Raw genomic sequence first — 18,467 nt, forward strand, 5'->3', positions numbered from 1 at the left:
TTGCCCTGGCCAGTTTGGCTCAGCGGTTAGAGCGTTGGCCTACAGTCTAGAGAGACCTGGGTTCAGTTCCCGCTAAGGGCACGTACCTCGGTTGCAGTTTGTCCCCAGCCCTGGTTGGGTCGTGCGGGTGGCAGGCAATCGATGTGTTCCTTTCACGTCAATGTTTCTCTCTCTTTCTCTCTTCCTCTCTCCTTCCTGCTCCGTCTGAACAAAAAATGGAAAAATGTCCTCCGGTGAGGATAAAAAAAATAAAAATAAATAAATAAATGAAATGTTAATTAAAACTATAATCAGATGCTGCTATACATATGTTACATAGTTAAAATTGAAAAGCCTGATCACACTAAATTTTGGTGAGGCTTTGGAGGAATAAAAACTTGGTATTGATGGGCGTGGAAACAATACAACCACTTTGGAAAGCAGTTTGGCAGTCTCTTAAAAATTAAATGCACCTACCATGTGACCCAGCCATTCTAAGTATTTGCCCAAGAGAAATAAATGCATATGCCCATTCAAAGACTTGTACTCCAAAGAACACGTTTTGTTTTTTGTAATCTCTCCAACCAGGAAACAACTAAATATCCATCAGTTGAAGAATGGATAAATAATAAATAAATAAAATACAACTCAAAAAAACTGTCAAAATACCTAACAAGAAAAATAAACCTTAATTACACTGAGTAAAAGAAACCAAACTTTTTTTTAAAGCACATACTATATTATTCTATTTATGTAAAACTCTAGAAAATGTAAATTAATCTATAGTGACAGTGTTTGCCTCGGGGAGGTGCTGGGAAAGTTGGGTGGAAGAGATTACAAAAGGACAAAGAGTACCTCTGGAGTGATAAATTATAATTTTGTTTGTGGTGACAGTTTCATGGATCAAAATTTATCAGTTGTACGTTTTATGTATATGCAGCTTATTATATGCCATGCATTTCTTGATAAATCTGTTTTTTAAAAAAAAGACAAATTTTAAGAATTATAGAATTAAAATTTCCCTCCTGAATGCCCCCCAAAATAAAAAGTGAATGTACTATTATATATTTTTAATTTGAACCTGGTATAGTCTCAATAACCTATTTTAATTATAATAATTAACCAAAGAACTAATTCTATATTAATCGGGAATATGTAGATAATTAAGAACTGTCTATCATATACAAGCATTTTAGCAGACTGGCAAAGCTCACAAACACACATAACATACAATTCTACTGTGACACACACATCACTTTTTCATCCCCTTAAAGTGTCAAAAATGAACTTATTTATTGGTGTTACTCACATATTACAGCCTGTCTGTAGAAAAATAAGAAGCAAATATATATAAACTCAATGTGCTATGTAATCAAAGTTTCAGTATTCTAACCTAGAAATTGCTACATAGGTGTCCAGTGATTATCTGTCAGTTAGCTCAACTTCTTATTAATCTGTTTGAAGTTACTTAAAGATCTTGGGGCCCTGGCCAGTTTGGCTCAGCAGTTAGAGCGTCAGCCTGCAGTCCGGAGAGACCCGGGTTCGGTTCCCACTGAGGGCGTGTACTTCGGTTGCAGTTTGTCCCTGGCCCTGATTGGGTCGTGCAGGTGGCAACCACTGTTTCTCTCTCTCTCTCTCCCCTTCCCACTCTGTCTGAACAAAAAATGGAAACATGTCCTCGGGTGAAGATAAAAAAAATAAATAAATAAATTTAAAAAAATAAAAATATCTTGGGAATTATCTCTAAGTTGATGTGTTATAAAACATAATTGCTATTTATGTAAAAAGTTTCTCAGAAAAAGTATTCAATTTAATTGAATACAAATTTGTATTTTTTATAATCTTAAACATATAGTCATAATATTAGCTTATTTGGCCCATTATCCTATATAAATTTAGGATAAGTCAACCAAAATAAAAAAAAAATGTACAGTTGCATTATACTTAACACTGATAAATCAGAGCAAGATGTAGCTGTGTTTTAAAACTTACCGTACTAGTCTCATTTGCGAAAGAGTTACCTTAATTTTATGAGCTTGGATTCTTAAATTTTTATTGAGTTAGATAGCATTTTCTGTAAAATAATTTTTATTTTTAAGATTAGTAAATTTAGAGTTTTAGAGAGTCAATTTCCTTATTTTCTGTGAAGTTCAGGAATATTCAATTTATAAAAGCACTTGTTATCTTTATTAGCCAAACAGAATATGTTTTATAATTTAAAATGTGCTATAATCTGCCCTGCTGGTGTGGCTCAGTGGATTGAGTGTCATCCCACGGACTGAGAGGTCCCAGTTTAATTCCCAGTCAGGACACATGCCCAGGTTCAGCTGATTGATGTTACTCTCTCACATTGATGTTTCTATCTCTCTCTCCCTTCCTCTCTTTCTGAAAAGTCAATAAAAATAAGTAAATAAATAAAATGTGTTATAATCTAATGTATTGACACACTCTGGCAATAGGAAAATGTTCCATACACCACAAATAGTAAAGGCCTTTCTCAATTGTAGGCACAGACACATAGAACTTGATCAAGCTTCAGTTTTCTACAGCATCAGCCACAGGTCAAAAGTAAACACAAATGTTACCAGTCTAAGTTTCAAAGAGCTACTCTTCTTCCCAAGGGGCACAGACTTAATTGATTTGAGCTCAAAATATAAAAATATTCAAATAAAAATGACCAAGAACTCAGATACCCTGTTCTCTCCCACCCAACAGCAAATATATCTCTAGAATCTTTTTTTAGTGATCATCAGTTTGCCAGACCATAAAACTGAATTCTCCATCTTGGTTGCCACAATTTGTCAGCCATGCCTTGGCTGGAAAGGAAAATAAACACAAGCCAGTAAAGGGAATAAAAAAACTAGAGAAACAGAGTCGGCGTAGCTCAAGTCTACTGCCGCTGAGGATTCACGGGGAGCCAAGAGGTGGCATGCCTGGCATAAGCCTCCATGGTGTGCTCACAATTCAGGCAACAGTTCTCCTGGCTCTGCCAGGTTAATGCAGTGGGCTTCTCTACGGATAACCTCTAAAACTCTTAAAAGGTACCTTTTTAAAAAGAAAAGTATTACTCTTGAACAAGTAAATATGAACACGTGTCACAGAATTGTTTATTTGATCAGGGAAAGAACTAGTAAGATATTATAGCCAGCTTTTCTCCTTAAGTGTTGGTAACAGACAAAGCTTGCCTGGCCTCAGCATCTTAAATAAGCATTTTGACTTGTAAACCTTGAATACTCTCTTCACAGTTGGCCTGTTGACAGTGACAGTTCCAGTCAATTTCTATGATCTGCACTTGGGGCTCAGCAGTGAGTGTGCACATTCCCTAACTGCTGGGCATCCTTCCCTTAGGGCTTTCACTTGCTCCCCTGAGCTGAGGCTAACTCTTGTTTTCTTTCACAGTGACAAAATCCAGGCCCTCTCCTATGCACAGCACACGAGGCAGCTCATCTCATGTGGGAGTGATGGTGGCATTGTTATCTGGAACATGGACGTGGAAAGGCAGGAGGTGGGTGCGTGGCTGCTGGGCTTGGCTCTGCTGAAAAACAACAGCTCAGCTGCCACTCCTGCTCACTTCTTAATTCTTTTATAATTAAACCTTGAAATAAAACATGTTATGTCAGAGAAAAATAATTCTGGTAGAAAAGGAGTTTCTACTTTTTTGCCCCTCACAAATTGGCATTTAACATTTATGTAATGGAGATTTCATAAGAATTTAGACTGAGACTAAGCTGTTTAGACTTTAAATCTGTTGCAACATTCACAACAAAACTTCAGGTGAGAAAAAGAAACCTTCTATTTTCAGGTGATCAGCCCTTTGGTGTAAAGTACCCAATGAAAACAAAACTCATGTGCTTCGTGTTATTGACAGAATTGATGGCATGTGTGAGAAATGGTGTTTGATGAAGTAAGAGTCTTTAGTTTGGTATTAACAGAAATATTGGAAATAATTACTTTATGCTTCATCTTGCAAATAGTTCTCCAGATAGAAATATATACTTTGTTATTTTTAAGCATATATTACTAGTTTTACCATAGCATTCTTTTTGTATGAGTTTTCTTTTTCACCTTTGAGCATCTTAACAACTGATATGTTTACTGAATATCCCCTTTGACAAGTACATTGAAGTATATTCTCATTTCCCTAGAATTATGGTGGGTAAATGTTCCCATTGACAGTGTATGTTTTTCTAATTTCAGAGAAGCAGCATTTTAAAAAGACAAAAGCAATCTTCGAACTTCTTTCCCTGCCCTCACACAATCTCATTCGAAGAGAATATTATCCACAATCTAATGCCTTTCAAATGCCAGTAATGAAATGCTTACGATTAAAACCTGATTTGCTGAAATCATAAATCCACAGGATTTCTATTAGTAACTAATTAAAATGATCATCATTATTGTTAGGAAGTAGGGAATTATAGAACATTGCTTTGAACGCACCCTTAGGCCCCAGTAGAATAAGGGCAGGGAAATCAATACATTGTAGGCTAGCCAGGCCATCTGCGTGAGCTGTGATTCTGCATGGAAGCCCGCTTTAGGAGAGGCACAGTCACATCCTGTCTGCCCTGGCTTCTTCCCTGGCCTAGCTGACCTGCTGCGGGGGAGGAGAGGACCAGAGGGTCTTTTCCCTCAGTGCACTGTAGAGGAGGAAGAAACTGTCCTCTACCCTCAAGGTTCTTTCAGCTGGTCTAATATTCAAATAGATCCTAAACAGATTAACAAGAGAAAATAACCAGATGCAATGCATACATACATATGGGAATTCCACATATATGAGAGAGTTCGAGAAACTTACATGCATGAGAGGTGCAAAGGCAGAAAGGGCAAATGGCGTAATAATATACTAAGCTAAGGATCACCTTGGGACGTCAGAGAGAAGGAAGGTCATTGTAGGACAGTAAGAAGAGCAGATGTTCAGTAATTAGAAGTTTGCTCTGACCTACAGATAGATCGCAAAAGGTTATTTCTAATGATAACTCTTATGGGCAGGGTCCCGAATTTAAATTATTCTTTAATAGCTATTTACTTATTTATTTTATTAATTAGTTAATTTTTGTTACAGGTCTTTCTCCTTTTTCCCCCATTGACGCCCTCCTCCTGATCCCCCCCCCCCCCAGCATTGTTGTCTGTGTCCATTGGTTATGCATATATGCATGCAAGTTCATTGGTTTATCTCTTTCCTGACCCCTGACCCCCTCCTCTGAAGTTTGTTAGTCTGAACTCTACTCTCTTCTATGTCTCTGGGTCTATTTTGTTCATCAGCTTATTTTGCTTATTCCACAAATAAGTGAGATCATGTGATATTTGTCTTTCTCTGATTGGCTTATTTCAATTAACATAATACTCTCCAGGTCCCTCCATGTCACTTCAAGGAATAAGAGATCTTTCTTTCTTATAGCTGCGTAGTGTTCCATTGTGTATATGTACCACAGCTTTTTAATTGACTCATCTACTGATGAACACTTGGGCTGTTTCCAGATCTTAGCAATTGTAAATAATGCTGCTATGAACATAGGGGTACATATATTCTTTCTGATTGGTGTTTCAGGCTTCTTAGAAATGGGATCACTGAGTCAAATGGAAGTTCAATTTTTAATTTTTTGAGGAAACACCGTATTGTTTTCCATAGTGGCTGCACCAGTGTGCATTCTCACCAGCAGTGTACTAGAGTCCCTTTTTGCTAGCACTTGTTTGATGATTTGTTGATGGCAGCCATTCTGGCAGGTGTGAGGTGATACCTCATAGTCATTTTAATTTGCATCTCTGATGACCTAATTTAAATTCTTTAAAGGACAGGTAAAAGTTTATTGTGAGTCTGCAGGGTCTCAGTTGCCTTTAGCTCAAAAGAATCCGAACACTATGGAAGCACATACATCTTGGTGTGAGGGGTGACTCATTTCTGAGCAGCACGCAGCCTTGCCCTTGATAGACAAAAGCCGAAAGGTTTTTGATGATAAAACCAGGTGGTTGATGGGCAGTCCTTTGAGCCATCTTGCTTAAAGTATGTCTTTTGACATACAGATATATTAGTACTCAGTACTTGTTGACTATTTTAAATTTTGTTGAGTGATTCAGAACTCTAAATAAGCAGTGGAGATGGTTCCATCTTTTTTTTTTTGCAAGTGTTATATAAACAGAAATCCCCAGAGAGTATGTGCGGAGCTACTTATGGGTATGGCAAGTGATGTGCAGTGTTCACCTCCTGAGGTCTGACTATACTGAGACAGTCCCTGCCCTGAAGTGCTGGCAGACTTTGTAGAAGAAAAGACATGTGGAAAGAAGCCTGAAACACCAATCAGAAAGAATATATGTACCCCCATGTTTGTAGCAGCACTATTTACAATAGCTAAGATCTGGAAACAGCCCAAATGCCCACCAATAGACGAATGGATAAAAAAGCAGTGGTCACTGTAAAGAATCGGGGGCACCGCCGAAAAATAGAGAAGAGACTGGAGAGCCAAACAGCCGAATAAATAGAGATCAGGCTTTACTGGGTACACTCCGGCCGGGTTCACAGACTCTGGGGGTCGAGTCCTAGAAGCCGCGCCCGATGCTGGGGTTTGTGTTTTTTTATATCTGCCTGTTGCAGCTGGAATTTGTCTGTTAGGGTTTGACCTTGCGGGGGCTATGCATGGGAGCCTCTGGAATGTGAGTCAATAAGCCCAGGGCACCTGGAATAGGGTGGGAGTTAATCTATAAGCCCGGGTTCCTGGAACAGGGTGGGAGTTTAGGTCGCATAAGCGAGATAATGGTCGAGCAGTTTGCCTGGCGCCAGTCCCCAGGCTATCGGACAGTACATATACACAATGGAGTACTATGCAGCTGTAAGAAAGAAAGATCTCTTATCCTTTGAGATGACATGGAGGAACCTGGAAAGTATTATTATCCTAAGCGAAACAAGCCAAACAGAGAAAGACAAGTATCATATAATCTCACTTATTTGTGGAATATAATGAACATAACAGTCTGAGGAATGGGGTAGTCCCAGAGACATGGAAGTGGGGTGCACACTGACAATTCCCAGAACAGGGTGGTGGGGGAGAGATAAACCACAGAACTTATATGCATGTATGCATGAACAATGGACATGGACAACAAAGCTGGGACAGGGTGGGGAGGGGGAATCAGGGGTGGGGGGGAGAAACATCTGTAACAAAAATTAATTAATTAAAAAAATTAAATAAAAAAAAAGACATGTGGGAGAGAACTTAAGAAAACTATGAAATGGTATAAATGAATCAATTGCAATAGATGTAAGATAGAGCACTAGTGCTAGATACAGTTGTCCCTCGCTGCTTCCCACTTCGACTTTAGTGGCTTCACTTTATTGCGGTTTTTTCAAATATTATACTGTACTATATTATACTAATACTATACTATACCATACTATACCATACCATACTAATACTATACTGTACTGTACTATACTGTACTGTACTAATACTATACTGTACTATACTGTACTAATACTATACTGTACTATACTAATGCTATACTGTGCTATACTTATACTATACTATACTGATACTATACTAGTACTATACTATACTTATACTATACTGATACTATACTATACTATACTGATACTATACTAATACTATACTGTACTATACTTATACCATACTAATACTATACTAATACTAGTACTATACTATACTATACTCGAAAAAACTGCGATTGAGTGAAGCCTCGAAAGTCGAAGCGGGAAGCAGCAAGGGACAACTGTGTATGAGTAAAGAATCCTACTTCGGGGAAGTTCATTTATCGTGGTAGAGTCTGGAACTGATTAAGCAGGATAAGCGAGGGCCGACTGTATTTAGAAAGAGGAGTTACCATTGTTGTCTGATGTTCTCAGAGAAGGGTTTGTGGAAGGACATAGTGCTGAAAGATTGATGGGGCCTGAATGTGCTCTGACCAGGGCAGGAAACTGCAAGGGTCAAGACCAGGTGAACCCGAGCCGTTGCGCATGTGCAGGGGAAGTGCGCATGTGCAGGGGAAGCCCCGAGAAAGGCTAGCTGGTGAGTGGGACAGACGATGAAGACCACGTGGCCGATTGCGTGGGGGTTGACATCCCATAGGTTAACAAAATCCATTTTTTCTCAACTTTTTTCATTTTTTTCATATATAGGGTGTCCCCCAAAAATGTATACATGCTTTGAATAATTATAAATTCCACTGGGTTAGATCTGAAAAGAAAGAAACATCAATTATTAAGTGTGTAAACGTAACACAAATTTTAAACCTGTTTGACAGAGTTTAGAGTACTCGTGATGGGGTTGGGAAATAGTGAACAAAGTTAGAATGTTGTGTGACCCCCTGAGGCAAGCAACAGAGTTTCTAACCTTGCTGGGTCCTGCCATGAGCGGACAGTGGACAAGTAGCGTCTCCGAGTACCTGCTGTGGTCAGGTTCTGTCCCTCCAACACAGATAGCTGTGTGTATGTGCAATGTGCAATTATATATAATTGTACACAGTCAGAGCAAATATAATTGCATACGATCAGAGAATATGAGATAAAGTCCTGAATCCTCAACATGGCTGTCAAGACTGCTGATAAATCCCCAGCTCTCCCTGAACACCCCTGAACCCCAGCCTAGGTCATAGCACTGTCAGCACTCAGTGCTTCTTTTCAGGCCTTTGCACTTACACTTATTTAAATAATTATTATTAATAATATTTTCATGTTTAACCTTCCATGATGATTCTCCATGAGATTCTTTTTATTCATCACTATATCCCAGGACCTGACACATAATAGACATTTAGTAAATATTTTTTAAATAATTGAGAAATCGTGCTTCTGTTTCTTAAGAGCACATCTTGATTCTGTAATTTCATCTGTGTGACTTACATCAAGTAACCTTAAGTTACTGATTCTCATGTGACCTGCCATGTGCTTTATTTGACAAGACCCCTGAATGGTTGGACAGTGATTCCTGCCAAAAGTGTGATCAGCCTTTCTTCTGGAACTTCAAGCAAATGTGGGACAGTAGGAAAATCAGCCTAAGACAGGTGAGCAATGTGGCTGCTTCATCAGAATGCAATAGTGTGAAATAACTTCACCTGTGAGCTTAGAAGAAATAGGGATAAATTATTATCGTGGAGTCACTCTGTGACTGCACATTAATTTATTCCCTTTATAACTATTATAGCTCATTCCTACTGGATTCAGTTTTGTAGGGACTTGTCCCCATAAGTAGTTACAAGATATGACTTTAGAATTGTAGTGGCATCTGTTGAAATATACCTTAACGTTAGAGGGATCATGCTTAGCTCATACTGGTACAAAACCATGCAATTATAGAAGTGGTGTTTATTTCTTCTTAATAATTTCCCTTGCCCTCCTTATGTCTTAGTTTTAGTTATTCAGATCAACAGCATTTTCGATCTGATTCCATGGTTGAGATTGTCCTCCCTAAGGAAACCAAATATTGATTTCATTGCTCATCTAGATTGAGCACATGAGAGTGCGGACAACAGATTGAATCAGGGTTCATTCATATTCTGCTTCATAAGGCAGCATGATCTCTGGAGGTGGCACCTCCTCATTATACTTAGCTTTAAGATAACCTGACTGCCAGGTGGTTGCTCTAGAGTTCATAGTGATGACAGCCAGAGAGGACCAAGAATGGGGGAAGGGGCAGTGGGGAGGTGGCAGTCAAATGTGTTTCCCAGCAGTCCTCATTCTGAATAAACTGTCCAAAAAGAGAACCTACCTAGTGTGTTCGTTTCAGTGTTGGGGCACTCTTGTTTAGCATCCTCAGCTGAATGTAGGCCACCTTGACGAGTGTCTGTTCTCCCCCGCAGCACCACTGCCGGAAGTGCGGGAAGGCCGTCTGCGGCAAGTGCAGCTCCAAACGCTCCTCCATCCCTCTGATGGGCTTCGAGTTTGAAGTGAGGGTCTGCGACAGCTGCCACGAGGCCATCACAGATGAAGAGTAAGTTCCAGCATTCTGCAGAATTGTCAGAGTTAAGGAGAGAATGTGATCTGAGAGCTGCAGCCAGTACTACAGTCATGGCTACTAGTGCCCAGTTCCCGCTGGCATAGAAGGTAGATCATGGCTAGTGGGTAGAGCCCTCCTTTCCACCCAGAGACTGTGTTCTCTCGTGAGACAAGAGGGAAGAGGGTGTGCATGGAGAGTGCGTCTGTACTCTTCTCAGCCCGGGTATGTGCATTGCAAACACATGGCCTTCAGGCAGAGCCTTCACTGGGTCCTCACGTCTTTGAGAAGTGCCCTAAGTTCAGGAGCCCAGGGTTCACTTTCTAGCCCAGGCTGGTATCTTTCACAGGGGCCAGGTCAGCCCCCAGGCTGTAGAGGTTTCTTTGTCCAGAAAGAGCCAAGCCACTTTACCTGAGAAGTAAATGCTGCCAGTTGCCCAACTACTGTCTTGCTCCTGTCTTTGGTCCTGTGTGAATATACCAGGACCTTAGGTTGCGGCGTCTTATTGTGCATAGTAGGTGGGATAGATCTATGCTGTCTATTTAGTGTTGGCTGATTTAAAACAGCCAACCTGTTACAGAATACTCTGCAATAAGTTTCCCTTTTGGTGAATTACAGCAGGATTTCGTAGGAAAACGCTCATGCCCCCTCCCCCACATACCTCTAGCACCCTGTATACAGTAAAATCATTGAAGTACTACATGGGTGTCTTAAAGATGCATATATATAGAAACATTTAAAATGCACCACAGTAAAAAAATAAATAAATAAAATGTACCAAAGTACATCATCATTTAAAGGGAATTCTTGGCAAATTAATAAAACATTCTTTTACAGATCACCCTTACTTACCTGTTTTTCATTATTATTTATTCTTATCCAGTAAAAATTAAGATTCCCTTCCAGAAGTAATTCTGTTCACTGTGTATTTTCCACTCATCATATGTGATGAAATTAGTGCGAGTTCTTCTCATTAAATTCGAGAGCTGCATGTGATCTTAGTGATACTCTAGTTCAGTTCTTCATTTTGTAGATAAAGATACAGGTCTACAGGGTCCAAAGGACTGAAAATTAAACTTGAATCTTTAATTTCAAATATTTTAAAATGACAATTTTTTGTATGCTGAAGATCTATTTTCCAGATTTAGCTATAGATTTAAAAAATAAAACCGCCGTCTTCAGAGAGCCCAGCACAGAGATGTGGGAACTCTTGAAACATGTGCAGAGAAAAGCCGTCCTCCCCTACATTCCTGCCCTTTTCCCACATCATTGTTTCTCCTGCCTCTTCCCTGGGGAAGCATTTGCATTGCCTTCAGAGCACCTGGGCAGTTGACAGAACTTCTTACTAAAAAATATGTGTAGATTAAAAAATAAAAAATAGGTAACAGTGTTTGGGAGACTATCTTACCAGCAAGTCCTTCTGAGATCAAATGTAGCCAGTGCACTGTGGTCTATTTTTGTTTTTTTTATAAACAGACTTTCATAGTCTGTTAGAGCAACAAATAATCTACAAGGGACTTTTGAAAATTTCATCATCTCTTTCCCATTTTAGAGAATATAAGAATCCTTTACTTAAAAAATCTGCACTGGCTGGTTTGGCTCAATGGTTAGAGCGTCGGCCTGTGGCCCAGAGAGACCCGGGTTCGGTTCCCGCTAAGGGCACATACCTCAGTTGCAGTTTGTCCCCGGCCCTGGTTGGTCGTGTGGGTGGCAGCCACTCGATGTGTTCCTTTCACATCGATGTTTCTCTCTCCCTCTCTCTCCCTCCTACTCTATCTGAATAAAAAATGGAAAAATATCCACAGATGAGGATAAAAAAAAAGAAAAAAAAAATCTTACCCAGGTCACCAGGGAATAAAGGTAGACCTGAGCAGCATTTCTAACAGTGAAGCCATTTTAGCCATTTGGCGAAAAGTAAGAGTTTAATGTCACTCTAGGTGTCCTTCCTTCCTGTCATTCTTGTGTCACAACGTTTCACTCTTGGGCATTCTTTGCTTCCTTCAGACGTGCGCCCACAGCCACCTTCCACGACAGTAAGCACAACATTGTGCACGTGCACTTTGATGCTACCAGGGGATGGTTACTGACTTCGGGCACTGACAAGGTCATTAAGGTACGTGCCGTCTTGTTTCGGGAGCTTCCTGTCTTTGGTCCTGTGTGAATATACCAGAGTACCAAGGCTGCATGAAACCCACTCAGAAGTTTACCCTTGGCTGTGAGCATTTTTGAGAACCTATAGTCTCTTGGAGACATACTCTTAAGAGACACTCAATAACAGGTCACATGTGCAGTGGCCAGAAGCGTGATAGAGACAAGAATTACTTTAAGAGTTCCGTAGGGGAGACAGAGCTGCTAGAGGTGGCGGCTTGAGATGAGCATTGAAGGAATGGTAGGACTTGAATAATCCAACAAATAATAAACTGGATCTTTTCCCAGTGATCAGTGAATCCACAAGCATTCTCCCAGGGCCTCTCTGAAAACTGTGGTGGACCACTTGGACTTGGTGCCACAGTAGAGGTCCCGAACACAAGGGGCCACCTTGCGTCATTTTCTGGAAAACATTGAGGCACAGCACAGTCTTGCCCAGCGCTGTGAGCGCTGCTTCCCAGGCCCGTTCTGGTCCATTCTTCGAGGCAGCAGCAAGATAAGGGGGTTAAAATAACCCCCTTTGGAAGCCGCCAGGCCTCTGAGACTTGAAGCAAGTTTAAAATAAACTGGGAGTTTCAGTTCCTTTATTTTTGAAACTGAGATGCCTTGTAGAACTGTTTGGAAGATTAAATGAGATAAGATATTGAAAGGATACAGCACATCCCCGGGACCCATTTGCTGCCTGTTACAGCTTAGTGCCTTCCCCTTCAAGGACTTGAACCTGCTTTCCTTCTCTGCTAGCTGGGTCAGAATTTCAGCTGCCATTGTCATGTTTTTGAGGTTTATGGTATACAGTAGGATTTTTTGATGGAAAATACTGTTTTAAAGATTTCAGAATCATGTTAGTATAATATTTAGTTGTTTCTTAAATTTGAAAATTCACTTGAATTTTCAGTTGGTTACCCTCAACACAATTTGATTTTACATTGTATATGTTCCTTTTCTTTTTACAGTTGTGGGATATGACCCCAGTGGTATCATGATGACACCCCCAGGCATCAGAAAGAGTATTTACTCAAGAAGTGATTGTTCTAATCCAAACCGTTACCGGGGCTGTAAGGCAGACACGTGAGAAGAGAAACTAAGGAAACTAGCTGACTTTGCATATTACCTGCGCACACAGGGGTGAGCTAGTGAATGAACACTTGGAAGGGACCCTTTCGACTTGTTCATACAATATAAGAGAAGATATTTTTTTAACAAATGGTTTATACAGTCTGGCTTGCTGCATTGTTTTGAGTATACTGAAAACTGTGTGGGGTGTTTAATTATTGTATTTTTCAACTCTTCATTTTAGCTATTTCTTTGTGTGTCAGAGAAATGAGGGAAGTGTCTGTTCAGGGTATTTTTGGTCATCATAAAGCAGCTTCCATATTTTCTTCATCTGGGCGCGGATCACGTGGTCAGCATCTTCCTCTCCGCTGCGTCTCTGTGTCTCTGTCCCCTCCCCTCCGCCTGCTGCTCACAGAGTGGTGTTCACGCTGTGTTCACGGCGGTGCTGCTTTCACAGGAGCCCTCTTCCAGGGAGGCCCGAACGTCCACGTGGACTGACCAGCCGCCTTCTTGAATCACCTGAAGAATGACCTGTAACGGCTAGTTTACCGACATTCTTACCGAGTAGAAATGACCTGGTGTTCCTGCCTCAGTTTTCTGTCCTTCGCTACGAGGAAGCCGCTCCCGCCACTGCCCTCAGGGAAGAGGTCACTGTAACTCAGAGCTCCTGTCAGCGGTGCCTGGATCGTTTCTAATTCACTTGGAGCCTTCTGAGCCTTTCATGGTTTAGTTTTATTGACACACTGCTCCCTCATTCATATAAAAAGCAAACAAAACCCTATGTCTTTCCAAAAAAAGTGTGTTCAAGCTGTGTTTTTCTGTGTGACATCACCTCTGAACTTGACCGTGTTCATTACTGTGAGACTGAACCCTGCTCGATTCCTCACCATTGTATTTTCTTCCCCTTTAAAAACTAGAACACTTTGCACACTTTTGTACTAAAACTGTTTGGTCTGAGACATAAAAGGTACTGAGTCCTACAGCTCGTGTGTTCCTGTTGTGAGTGTGAAAAGGGATTTAGAAAATCAAGCTGAACTCTTATTTTAAGGGAATGCTATCAAATTTGATAAAGTGAAATATTCTCTGTGTAGTGACTCAACTCAGGATATTCAAGTCCTTTTTAAAATCTTATGTTCACCTATAAAAATAGAATTTAAATAAGTGGGCAAGCAGGTGCTGAGGGCCCACCCCATTCTTAGCACATTGCATGGTACCACCTCAGTCAGCCCTCATCTGTTGGGCTTTTTGGGGATCGCTGAGTCTCTTGGGAATTACCAGGTTAAATAATACCTGGTAATTATTACAGACCAGTTACTTGCCCATCCTATCAAGCCCTACCTCCACAGTCTCTTCTTTACTTCTAATTTGACAGTATTTTGGTGGTAGTATTTTAAATCCTCCCTATTTTTTTCTCTTTTTCTGGAAAGCAATTTTTTCCCTTGTGGTCATTAATTTTCTTTCTAACCAAAGAAGTGCTACCAGCCATACTTGGGTACCACCCCTAACACAGACCTAGCATGCTTCGCAGGGAAGCAGCTTCCTAGATATGATTTGCTGCTGCAGCAATCAGTGGCAAGACCAGGGGTGCTCCCCACTGAGCCACAGTGCATGGCAGTCACCACCTGGGACATCACATCACACCAGTCACGTGCCCACATTCTAAGGTCTCATGCATGCGCCTGAGTGCACAGGAGTGATTACCAGTTGTCCCTTCCACTGGCCCCTTCCATGCTACCCTTGCTTGCCATCCAGCCCTTAATGTTAATCTGAGTCTTTTCTGCATGATTGCTCTGTGAGAGAGCTTTAAAAAGGGAATTAAATTTCAAATATTCAGATACCTATTTTGTAATTTATTACCAGAACCTGCAGCCATTACTAAGTTGCACATAATGGAGACTCTGGACAATAGGAATGGGTCACTCTCTCTTCCCTTTCTGGACTTTGAAAATGCCTCTGCGAGAGGGAGGCAACATGTTAGAGAGGCAGTAGATCAGGCACCCAGCAAGCCTGGTGTGGACCTGCGTTAGATCCACATGAGCTCATACCCCTTTTGGGAAGCTGACTTTCCCTGCGGGATCACATATTTGCACCACGGTGGCTGCCTGTGACCCTGCACTTCACTATACTTACCTCCCTCCCAGCATGGCTGTACCCAGCCCACAGAGCCACCCAGAGATTGAAACCACTTGACACTTTGTTGGTGAGGAGAGTCACAGTCACAAACCACAGGTAGATCAAGGTACCCATAGCTCTGCCCTTTTCTTTCTCTTCATGTGAATAGGTGCTTGAATTTGGTGAACAGTGCTTAGCAAACCAATTGTGTGTGTTTGTAATTCTGTGAATTCTTGAGTTTTATGTTGAATCTCGATCGTTTTTGTAACTCAGAGATATTTGTGCTGTGTTGAGTGTCTCCCAAGCATCCTGTGGAAATGGAGCAGAGGGCGCTGGCATCAGCCTCGCCTCTCCTCCTGTCTGGGTCAGCTGTCATAGTTCGTGTCTCACCCTGCGGATTTGCACTTACATGCTTGTTTGCTCTGTTACTCCGTCATGCAGCAGCTCCGGCAGCACTGCCGCGTGCGGAGCTGCTCGCTCTTTGGTGGGATGAAACCAATCGTGCTCTCGGTTTCTCCAAAGAAATGGTGTTACTGGAACCTTGAACTGCCTGGGTATGTCTCCACAGTAGCAAACGGTTTTACATTAAGTCCTTAGAGTTCTGTGTCTTTCATATGAGGTCGATCAACCACAATGCATTTCTCACTCGATTGTTTGAATTGTTCAAAGAATCATAAAATCGCAAAACTGGAAGGGCTCTTCAGAGATCTAGTGTTCTGAGCACAAAACACTATAGTTCTACCAGGCAGTTAGAATAGCTGAGGTGTAAACAAGAGAATCTAAAAGAAGAATTTCAAGGAACAGTTGTTTTTGAACATTACCAGGTAATGGCACACGTGGGAGGAGGAGTGATTCCTTGTGCCCTGAGACAGCGCTCAGGAACAGGTTTGTTCCTCAACGTAGCAAACCTGACGCTTCTTTTCCCACAGTCCTGTGGTCGTGAGTGGGTGGGTACTATGTAAGAGGCAAGCATTGCAGGTCTTCATCAGGGTAAACTCTTCCCTACGCTCTTCCCCACAGAACACCTGTGGCAACATTTAATTGGAAGTTCAGGAGCCTGAAAATGCCCTCACCCCGTTTGTCTGAGGGCTCATTGCCACTTGGCTCGAGGGAGTCACTGGGCCCACAGTCTTTGCCCTTTCTATGGAGCATCACCTTCTCATGTATTGACATTCATTTTTTAAAAACGTAATTTAGCCCTGGCCGGTTTGGCTCAGCAGTTGGAGCGTCGGCCTGCAGACCAGAGAGTCCTGGGTTTGGTTCCTTCTAGGGACACGTACGCAAAAAAAGCATAATTTCTTTTTGCTTAACATTAATCTATTTTTAAAGCCTGGATTTTGACTTTTAAGCAAAGAGATAGCGCTAAACTATGTATCAAAGTTACTGGATATAAATATTCATTAAATAAGACTCTTGGTTTTGCCATTTCATAAAGTTTAATTTTATGGAAAGACCTTGTTCACTAAGATTTATATTTTAAAGTGACAGCAAGCATTTTGCTAAAACATCCTTTTTTGTTGTTAATCCTCATTGAAGAAATTTTTCCATTGATTTTTAGATAGAGTAGAAGGGAGGGGTCAGAGAGAGAAAGAAACATCTATGTGAGAAAGACGTAGCGATTGATTGCCTCCCGCACGACCTCAACTGGGCCCAGGGAATCGAACCCATGACCTTCCATGAGCTGATGCTCTACACACTGAGCCAAACCGGCCAGGGAGCCAAAACATTCTTAATTTTTCTCTCCTTAAAAATAATACTAAGTTAAATTTTTCCTGATGTGGAAGCATGGATATCTAGCAACTTGACTGGAAAACACAGAGATTAATTTCCTTTTTAACACTAGTTAACTGGATAATCCTCGAGATTCTAGTCCATTTCAGCTAACCATTTGCTGAGTGCTCACGCATGCCAAGCCTGGAGCTAGGCCTGGGGTGACAAGGTCCATTTCCAGACCTGGGCAGAGGCCACACAGGTGCAGATGGATCATTTCAGTACAGTGTGGTAACTTCAGTGATAGAGGTGCGCATGGGGTCCCTGCCAGGAGCCGCACAGGGTGCCCTTACCCAAGTGGGGGGGTCAGAGGGACTTGGCTGAGGAAAGGACATCTAAGCTGAGAGCTGAAGCGTGAGTTGAGTACGGAAATGACTTTTCAGGCTGCAGAAACAGTATAAACAAAGGCCCAAGTCTGGCAAAGTCCTGGTGCGTGGGAGCCACAGGTGGTTTGGCGTTGCCAGAGCATGCCAAGCACGTGGCTGGCGCAGTCCTGGAGCCTGACTCAGGCGCGATGCTCATGGCTGCGGAGGGAGGCAGCGCAGTTGGCCATGAAGGGTTTTTACTTTGCATCAGTCTTAGAGTCAAGATTATCCAGACTAGTTATCAGTTTCCTTTTCTTTGGAAATGCCTACAATTGCTATCATAAAATGACCCCTGATAACTAATTTTTGAACTTCTGGGTGCATAGCCCTCACCGGAGCTGTTGAGGTGGGTGGAGCTGGAGACCACACGTGCATGGACTTGGCCGGGAGGAACTTATGTACGAATTGCATAGGAAAGGCCTTGACCTGTGGCAGGAGGAGACTGTTTTAACAACTGGTGTCACACTCACACGCAGAGCCAAGCCTTTGGTACATAGCAGGCAGCTGGTCGCTTCCACACAGTGTGCTAGATGTGGCAAGTCCTCAGAGTGGAAGGGAACATTGTTCTCAGCTCAGTGACAGTGAAAGGGCGCCAGCAGCCACTGCCTCAGGGGCCTGGCTCTGACAAGGTGGGGCGCGCCCAGCCTCGCGCAGGTCTTAGCGCTCCATCCATTCGCCTTCTCTCAGTCCTTACGTCCCCTGTCCGTCACTGAATTCCGGAACAACCAAGTACTATATCATTACCAACTGAGGGCTTTTAATTTGTAATTCTGTCTTTCAACATTATCTGTCCCACTGAGAAGCCTGTTTAGGCCTAAGATACCAAAGAAATGTCTAAAAATGAGTTCTGTCCAAAATTGGAATGGGATCCTTCCTTCATGCTTCCTCTGCCAGGGACGGAGACGGTAAACGGCGCATAGTCAGTGATGTGGGAAGGAGATTAAAGCCTGAGTAAGGGTTGAATTCAATGACTGTTCTAGGATCCCTTCCAACCCCACGATGCTATGATTCTACGAATGTTGCTTATTACTGAACTGGCCTAAACCATTATCAGATAAATGGGAGCATATCCTAACCTCCTTATCTTCTGTCACATCAA

General features: G+C 41.8%; 1 protein-coding gene across 1 annotated transcript in view; it reads left to right on the plus strand.

Moving 5' to 3' along the window:
- WDFY2 (WD repeat and FYVE domain containing 2) overlaps window positions 1-13,272 on the plus strand; it is a 214,249-nt gene extending 200,977 nt beyond the window's left edge. Inside the window, exons 8-12 of the mRNA XM_036250646.1 lie at window positions 3,379-3,484; window positions 8,890-8,991; window positions 9,787-9,917; window positions 11,925-12,033; window positions 13,022-13,272. Of these exons, the coding sequence (XP_036106539.1) occupies window positions 3,379-3,484; window positions 8,890-8,991; window positions 9,787-9,917; window positions 11,925-12,033; window positions 13,022-13,051 (478 nt within the window). The 3' untranslated portion in view covers window positions 13,052-13,272. The remainder of the gene's footprint in view (window positions 1-3,378; window positions 3,485-8,889; window positions 8,992-9,786; window positions 9,918-11,924; window positions 12,034-13,021) is intronic.
- Window positions 13,273-18,467: the final 5,195 nt, after the last annotated feature.

This window comes from Molossus molossus, unplaced genomic scaffold (assembly GCF_014108415.1).
Source record: "Molossus molossus isolate mMolMol1 unplaced genomic scaffold, mMolMol1.p scaffold_m16_p_9, whole genome shotgun sequence".
Taxonomy (NCBI): Eukaryota; Metazoa; Chordata; class Mammalia; order Chiroptera; family Molossidae; genus Molossus; species Molossus molossus.